Source organism: Triticum aestivum, chromosome 4B, assembly GCF_018294505.1.
Source record: "Triticum aestivum cultivar Chinese Spring chromosome 4B, IWGSC CS RefSeq v2.1, whole genome shotgun sequence".
Classification (NCBI taxonomy): domain Eukaryota; kingdom Viridiplantae; phylum Streptophyta; class Magnoliopsida; order Poales; family Poaceae; genus Triticum; species Triticum aestivum.
Window position 1 is genome coordinate 264,834,670 of NC_057804.1, and position 8,687 is coordinate 264,843,356.

General features: G+C 41.9%; 1 protein-coding gene across 4 annotated transcripts in view; it reads left to right on the forward strand.

The window, feature by feature from the left end:
• Positions 1-596: 596 nt before the first annotated feature.
• Positions 597-8,687, forward strand: part of LOC123091961 (nuclear pore complex protein NUP93A) — an 11,255-nt gene continuing 3,164 nt past the window's right edge. For 2 of the 4 annotated variants that reach the window (XR_006443943.1, XR_006443944.1), the window contains exons 1-14: positions 597-866; positions 978-1,069; positions 1,203-1,269; positions 1,964-2,023; positions 2,095-2,184; positions 2,743-3,009; positions 3,220-3,315; positions 3,449-3,580; positions 4,101-4,154; positions 4,248-4,331; positions 5,160-5,246; positions 5,319-6,221; positions 6,751-6,932; positions 7,027-7,318. Coding sequence is in view for 2 of the 4 variants with exons in the window: in XM_044513593.1 (XP_044369528.1) it covers positions 744-866; positions 978-1,069; positions 1,203-1,269; positions 1,964-2,023; positions 2,095-2,184; positions 2,743-3,009; positions 3,220-3,315; positions 3,449-3,580; positions 4,101-4,154; positions 4,248-4,331; positions 5,160-5,246; positions 5,319-6,221; positions 6,751-6,932; positions 7,027-7,318; positions 7,941-8,018 (2,607 nt within the window). In the remaining 2 variants the exon portion in view is untranslated. Of the gene's footprint in view, positions 867-977; positions 1,070-1,202; positions 1,270-1,963; positions 2,024-2,094; positions 2,185-2,742; positions 3,010-3,219; positions 3,316-3,448; positions 3,581-4,100; positions 4,155-4,247; positions 4,332-5,159; positions 5,247-5,318; positions 6,222-6,750; positions 6,933-7,026; positions 7,319-7,940; positions 8,345-8,687 lie in introns of those variants that run through there. The other 2 variants (XM_044513593.1, XM_044513595.1) reach the window with 2 other exon arrangements.

The window sequence follows — 8,687 nt, forward strand, 5'->3', positions numbered from 1 at the left end:
ATGTAACTGTCATATTTCAGTAGAACAAGTATTGGCTATAGGATTTCTGCATGTGCGCTCTTGCAATAGCCATTCAACGAACAACCATCGTCGGAATCTCCTCTTCTTCCTCAACAACTGCATCATCAAGGTCTTCTTCCGAGAGTCCTAACGCTGCCATCATCTTTGACATTGCTCGGGGCCGTCCTCGAGCTTGATGCCTTTTCTGCCACTGTGAGCCTAGCCCGATGGGCGGTAGATCGCTGGGAGGGAAAACCTCAAAAATCGTCCTGTCAAAACGAAACAACCAACGCTGGGAAGCGATGCGGAGATCGCCCCTTGGTCAGCCCGAGCTGTTGGCTGGAAGAAAATGGCGGGGGAGGTGAGATCTCAATGGCGCCGCCAGTGCGTTGCTGAGAGGACCCTAAAATCCTAACGAGAGGGGATTGTTTCTTAGACCACCCATTTGAAAAGATTGTCTGACCCCTCCGATGCATTTAAACTTTTTTTTTCCAGCAATTCCGGTGTGTTTGAACTGAAAAATGATCAGTTCTGGCATCTGGCCCAACCCATATATACCCACAACCCAGGCTCCCCTCCTATTCAAAAGCAACAGAAAGAAGCCCCACGGTACAAGGAGCGAAGAAGCCCAAACCATTTACCCAACACTCCTTCTCCCCACCCCGCTCCCAAAACCCCAGTTCGAGCGCGGCGCCGGAGCGCAGATAAATAGCTCCCCGCGAACACCTCCATCTACGGCGGCGATGGCCGGCGTCGGCGCCGACGGCGGAGGAGACACGGAGATGGGTGGCTGGTCAGAGCTGCTCAACACCTCCACCAAGCTCCTCGAGCAGGCCGCCCCCACCCCTCACTTCCCTACCCTCCAGGTGCCGCATCGCGCTCTTCCTTGCCCTCCTCGCCCGCATCTATCTCTTGCCGCGCCGGCGCCTCCCTCGCTTTCTTCCGCCTGATGGGTTCGTTGTTGTTGGCCCGCGCAGAGGAACCTGGACCAGCTCGAGGTGCTCTCCACGAAGCTTAAGGCCAAGACGATCCGCGCCGAGGCGCCGTCGCAGTCGCTCTCCGCCACCAGGTTGCTCTCCTGGACCCCTTTAGTTAACTCTGAGAGAGCCTCTCTGCCCATCTCTCCGTGATGTTTCGTTCGAATTGGGATTGCTGCTTCTGGTGTTTTGGAGGGACTTAGGGTTTCGGCTGTGCATCTGCAGGTTGCTGGCGCGCGAGGGGATCAATGCGGAGCAGCTCACCAGGGACCTCAAGTCATTTGAACTCAAGGTGATTAGCTTGTAAACCTGGAAATGCATGTAGGGTTCATTTCAGAGAATGCTATATAGATAATCTTATGTGTCGGTCGTTTAGACAAGGCACTTGATTTTGTCGAAGTCTTGACATTTTGTGCTGCACTCTTCTTTCTTTCATCCATAGCTGACCATTGGGGCTCTTCACTTGTTTTCTTCGATTAGCAGTATTAAGAATTTCCCCACTTCATGAAGAGGCAGAACTGCAGAACTCATGCTGATTGCCTGGAGGAAAAGAATAGCATGAATAACGCCACCTTCTCAGTTTCGTACATAAGATCCTAGTTTTACTTTTAGACACACATTCCCTAGTCTTTTTTTTTTAGCTTGTAGTCCACTTTATTAATACACATTCCCTAAGTCTGGAGGCTGCAAATCACTCGCTTATCTGAAACAATGTTTTATAGTCTCAGTTGAGGCAATGTCGTGTTTTCATTTAAAGCTTCCTACTCAAAAGACCGAAAATATAGTTGTGAGTGGTCAGGTCAGATGTTACTACTTATCATAGTGTAATAATCTTTTGCCACCAATTAGGCCAGCACATTGTTGTCTACCCTGTTGCTCTATGTATATCTGCGCTTGCTTGTTACTGTACATCTACAGCTCTTGAATATCACTCAGGCAGCAGGTTATCAGTATACATCATAGTGGCTGCATTTTTTTAATTGTAGACCACCTTTGAGGATGTTTTTCCGTCAGAAGCAACTTCTGTCGAGGAATACCTGCAACAGGTGAACACCTCTCTCTTTAGTGATTTTTCTTCTGAATTTCATGGAGTGCATCACGGAGTTTGTCTTTTCAGCTTCATGAAATGGCAATTGTCTCATCCATCCAAGGAGCACAAAAGGACAACTTAAAGAGTTTTAACAATTATATGATGCAAGTTCTTGAGGTCGGTTGCCTTTTGGTTTTATTCTATTCAGCTTTATTTTTGGAGCAGAGCTAGTAGCTATGATAATACCTTCATAAGTTCATATTGCAACTTTTTGGAGCATCTTGAGGTCTGTACCACTACCATCCATGCTTTTGGTGTTATTTAATCAAATCTGTTGCATCTTTCAGAAATTAGCTATATTTGTGGTAGTTTTGTAATGCTAGGTGTTGTAACTAACAGGTCGGAGCAAGTTCTACCATTGAGCTAATGTCTTCATTTTTCAATTGCCATGCTGACAACTTAGCAATTTAATATGCTTGGTAGTGGATGCTTTGAATTGTTTTAGGGTGTGTTTGGTTTGTGTCAATGTTGCCCTGCCAAAATATGGGCTGGCCAAATTTTTGGTTGAATGAACTAGAGTTGGGAAGGGAGCATTGGCATGCCAAAATGTTGGTCCTCATCCAAGCAAAGACCAATGTTTTGGTTATACCAAAAAATTGGCAGGGTACACTTTGTTTACGATCCAAACATACCTTTACTGTTCAGTTCAAACAATTTTTAGTAACTTTGTTTTAGGATGACTGGCAGAAGGAGAAGAGAGATTTCTTGCAGAGTCTAAGCCGACTTTCTACATTACCAAAGAGAAACACCAATCTAGCTGGTGGTCTGTCTCGTTATGCTCTGATGCCATCTTCAGCTTCCAGTCCTCAAGCTTCATCAGGGCTGCCCGCTGCGGAAGTCATGCCCATACCTAACAAGACCATAATTGATAGTAAATCTTCAGTTTATGCGGGGGTTGTGAAGGATCTCAACGACGCTAGAGGACGCAGTCTGCCTTTCAGTGTAAGCTTCTATATCAAGATTTGATATGTCAGCGCCTTATTGGTCATGTGCAGATTAGTATTCATGTCTGTTAGTCATCCTGTTTTTCTCCAATTAATTTAGGTTTGACAAATGTCTTAAGTGTCTATTTTTGTATGTTATCATCAGGGCAATAAGTTCTCTTGATGCACCTAATTCTACTAATGCTTATTGAGACCTTTTTTTTGTTAGCCTGCTACAGCTTTCAGAGCTGCCTACGAGTCCTTGTCTCTTGATGCTACTGGCTTGAAGTCAGTGACCATGCAGAAAGTGTGGCATTTGATTCAGGTAATAACCTTTAATTGTACAGAACAGTATTACAGGATGCAATATCAACTATATGATGTCTATGTGACATTCCCTTGTTTCTCTTATTTCATTGTGATTTGTTTAAGGTGCTTTTCCTGTTTGTCTAATTCAGGCATTAGTAGGGGAAGGGTTAACTCATAGAAACGTTTCAACAAAAATGTCACTAGTGGTTGGAGCAAGGCGACACCTTGAATGGGGTCATGAGAAGTACATTATTGAGACCATCAACAGCCAGCCAGCACTAGTGAGTATTTCTGTGTAGCTTTTTATTGCTGAATACTTCTATCCAAATTCACTTCTGAAAATGAAAAAAAGATTTCCCAAGTGCTATGGAAGATTTCTGAACAATGATATTTGTTTTGTATTTACCTGGATTTTTTCTGTGTTGTGGTATGGCCTATTGGTACTTCTGTTCTATACATATGACATTGTGTTAATTTGACATCTCAAGTGCTCCCATGTTGCTTTTCATTATTGAGTTCCCTGAAGATGAAGTGGATACTATATGCCTGTGTATTTAGTTTTTTTTTTACTTATTAGTGTAGTTAGTGATGAAGTCAGTGGTGATTGTTTGATTTACTCTTGCATTCATTTTTATAGTTTTTTGTATACTATCTCAAATTCTCAATCAGTCCTCTACCATCCTGTTAATAGTTTTTCTAACCAAATGATGTTTTCCTTTATTCTTGGTTTATATTTTGTGAACCCTGTTAATGTAGAAGATCTATTATGGTTAATCTCTGTGTCATGCTTTGTGGTTCTAGGCTGCTCTTGGTGGATCGGTTGGCAATCTTCAAAAGATTCGTGCATTTCTTCGGGTCTGTTTTGAGTTTGATGATTAATCTGTCCTTTTTCTGCATTGTTTAAATCTGTAACCAAATGCAATTTTTTTTATCTGTATGAATTGACAGGTCCGGTTGCGGGATCATGGCGTGTTAGACTTTGATGCAAGTGACCTTCGCAGACAGCCACCAGTGGATACAACATGGCAGCAGGTTTACTTTGCCTGTTTGATTTGTATTAAACATCGAATAAAAATTTTAGCTGACATCGTTTTTTTTCTATCTAGTAATGGCAACATAAAAACTCATGAAAGTAAGCTTAATAGGTTAAATGGAAAATTGCCACTAGAATAAGATAAGAGCAGCAATCAAGGAATTGATATGTTTATCGCATCACTTCATTAGAGCATCAAGATGAAGCATGGTGCAACTATTGGTTTTTAAAGGGGAACTGTTCTGTTCAACTTAATCTTAGGCCTGTCATGAAACCATGCATATGGTAGGCCATTGACCGACCTATTTGTAGACTTACTAAAATTAATCAATCACTACAGAAAATGATTTCTTGCTGGGGCCATGGGATTTATTTGAATAATTTATTTCGTGATTACACACCTATGAGGTATGTTGTTTGATGGTAGATGGTTCTCAAATCAAGAACTTGTCATCTATACCATACTCACAAATCAAACTGAACGTGTTGATAGGTATAGGTGCTATGATAGATCTCAAAGATGTAATCTCAGGAATCTTATCCATAGCACAAGACAAGTATATAGGGCTATCAAGCATGACATGCCATATAGAATGTCAGAATTATCACAAGATAATCCTAGTGAACAGTTCATCACATCTAATCAACTCCACATGTTCCAGTCAGTGGGGTTAAAGCATCACATGAGTAAGTCAAAGTAGCATGAGAAAAAACAATAGGATTATCATCATCATGCAACTCATTGTTTTTATTATGACCTATACAAGTTCTGCACGTACCTTTTCAATGAGAAATATATTTATGTATTATTGTTCCATCTTTTGTAGATTTATTTCTGCTTAAGAACTGGGTATTATGATGAAGCAAGGCAAGTTGCTCAATCATCTCGTGCTGCTTACAACTTCGCCCCTCTGGTAAAGTATCCATGAATAATGATGGCGACTTGTTCTTAATAGGAAACGTACATATAATATGTTCTCTGGCAGCTTGCAGAATGGATTACTACTAATGGTGCTGTATCATCAGAGACCGCTCTGACAGCTTCTGAGGAATGTGAAAAAATGCTCAGAATGGGTGACCGACCAGGGCGTCCTGGTTATGATAGGAAGAAGTTGCTTCTTTATGCCATAATTTGTGGCTGTCGACGGCAAATTGACAGATTACTTAAAGATCTGCCAACACTTTTCAATACTATAGAGGATTTCTTGTGGTTCAAGTTGTCAGCTCTGCGGGAATACTCCAGTGCATCTTCTTCTAATGTTGCGAGTGAAGGCTTGGTTCCTTATATGCTGGAGGATTTACAAAATTATCTGAACAAATTTGAGCCATCATATTATACAAAAAATGGAAAAGACCCCTTGGTCTATCCCTATATTCTACTCTTAAGCATCCAATCACTCCCAGCAATTCTTTATTTGTCTAAAGAAGTTGGAGAGGAAGGGTACCATGTTGATGCTGTGCATATTTCAATTACTCTAGCTGATCATGGTATTCTCCCTGAGGGAGTTGGATCAGGCCAGAAGATGGGTGTAATGGATGCTTGCGCAGAAGCTGACAGTATTATATGGCAATATGGCTCTATTTACTTGCGCAATGGCAACCTTGATTTGGCCTTGGAGTATTATGCACAGGCTGCTGCTGCAATGGGTGGAGGAGAGGTATCATGGATTGGTCAAGGGAATGCTGATCAACAACGTCAACGAAGTTCAATGTTGAAGCAACTGCTCACAGAGATATTACTAAGGGACGGTGGTATTCAACTTCTGCTTGGTCCAAGTGGAATGGGAGAAGAAGGAGAACTAAAAAAGTATATGATGGATTGGAGAAGTAGGCAGCAATTCTTGCTTGAAGCCGCCCATCGGTGTCAAGAGGCAGGGCTCTATGACAAAGTAAGTTTAATTCTTGAACCAAAATGTTTTTATAATTTTTTGGGTTCTTGTGCTTTAGGGAACATTTTATTTTGTATCTTCCTAGGTTGGGATCCACTCATCCACAAAAGGATCAGCAAGAGCAAGTTATTTTATTACTGTCATGGATTTATATTTCTATTGAATTATTTTATCTCATCATGTTCATAGCTGAGTTGAAAGAGTCAAACTTCTCTGCTCTTAAAGCGATATAACCCGTCCTAGGACTGATTCTAGCTGCTTGAACACTGGTTATCATATCATATTCTGCAGTAGTATTCTCAAGATGACATGCCATCAATTAGTCTTCATTGGCACATCTAACATGCATGGTTTATCAACTTCGATGTGATGCACATGTATCTGAATCCATTTACTTCATGTTATTGAGCTATGTAGTATTAGTATATTTACTCTATGTGAGGTCATATTTTAATTTGCAGCACTTCAGTCTTGTTTGAGCTATCATGTATCCATCTCATGTTACTTCACTTTTTACATGAAATAACAGTCAGTGGAAATTCACAAAAGAGTTGGAGCCTTTGCCATGGCACTTCAGACAGTAAACAAGTGTCTATCGGATGCAGTATGTGCCCTGGCACAAAATATGTTAGATGGCGAAAGCCGTGCTGTTGCTCTAATTCAATCTGGCAATGAAATTTTGGAGACAGCCAGATATTCTTCTGAAGCCAGGTTAATTACCTCCTATCTTCTGCTTCTACATCATGTGACTGCTGGTTATTTATGCCTTGAAAACTTAATTAATCATGTGGAAACTTGCTTGCAGTGTTCAAGACAAGGATCTCATTTCTGAACAGCAAATTATACTGAGACAGCTTGAAGCTATTCTTCACATTTATAGGCTAGCTCGTGCTGGACAAACTGTTGACGCTCTGAGGGAAACCATCAAACTTCCATTTCTTCATTTGGATCCACAGTCTTCGAATGTATCAGTCGATGTATTCAGGAATTTATCACCCCATGTTCAAGCTTGTGTGCCAGATCTCCTGAAGGTTGCTCTAAACTGCATGGACAATGTTAGAGATACCGATGGGACCCTGCGTGCTGTCAAGTCAAAGGTATTCTCTATCCTGTTTATTTTTATTTTTATTGCGTCTATCAGTAGATTTCGCTTTAAAGGGCACTTTTTTGCATTACCACAGAAAATATGTTGCTGAACTGCACGGAATAGGTGCAATACCGACCATTTCTTGGATCTGCTTAGCACATAGCTAGGGAAGGGGTAGGGACTACTTGATTTGTAGCCAATTTAACCCTAGCCTACTTTTGGCTAGCCAAGACGTAGGCAACACGTGGTTAAGCCAACATTTGGGAAATTTAGAGTCCATATTTGGCAAAAAGTGTTGGCTATCAACATGCTGCCAAATGTGCCTAAAACCAACCATGGTTGCTATGCCTAGCTTTGTGCCGATAAGCAGCTGCATGATAATTTTATCCATGATGACTGTGTAGGCTTGTAAAGACTCCCTCTAATAAAACTGAACCAGCTGGAGAAGGGAAAATACAGTGATATTAGACCTTTCCCAGTGTTGCACACCGCATTCATGCTAACTATGCATACGTAAACTTGTTTTTCTGTCGTGTCGCCAGGGAAGAAAAAAGTGCCAACTGTTTTTACGTTGCTAAATTGTAACAGAAATGCTCCTGCAATTTCTGATGCAATAGTTTTGTGATGAGCAGATTGCGAACCTTGTGGCAAGCAACATGAGCAAGAATTGGCCACAGGATTTGTACCAGAAGGTGGCTCAGTGCATATGAATAGTTAGTGTTTGGGCTGAAGTGCTAGGGAAATGGGCTATCTGTATCGGAAGCTCCCCAACAGGCCAACACCATTTGAACAAATAGTTGAAGGTTTAAAGATCCACAAATGTTTTTTTGGTCGCAGAACCATGTCGTCTGTCTTGTTTGTCCACAAATGTTTTTTTGGTCGCAGAACCATGTCGTCTGTCTTGTTTGTAGGCCCTGTCCGGTTGGTGGGTGTCAAAATTCGAGAAAATTGCCACTTTTCATAATTTGTTACAAAATCCAAGGCTGCTGCAGCAGCCTCTTGAATCTTATTTTTTAAGAATTCATCTACTAGTCAATTTTGGTGTTGAATCTTGAATTATTTTCTTTAACATTCAAGTTTGCGGAGTCTGGTTTCTTTTCAGTTTATCTCATGCGAGGCTGCGACAATCGATACAGCTTCTCGGTTTTTACTACGCAGTGGGCACCTTGCAAGTTGGTGGCACGAGGGAGTCTGGCCCGTAGCAGTCCGTCGTTCCGGTATAACGGGAATACATGATCGTGCGCTCGCAACTCGACTCTAGCGGCTAGCGTACCGTTCGATCGTGTTGCATCGTGCGGTCGTGCGTGTCCAGTGTCCCCTTGTCGGTTTTCACCATGCCCGCATCTCCCGCACACCTGGCCCGGTCGAGCCGAGGCGCG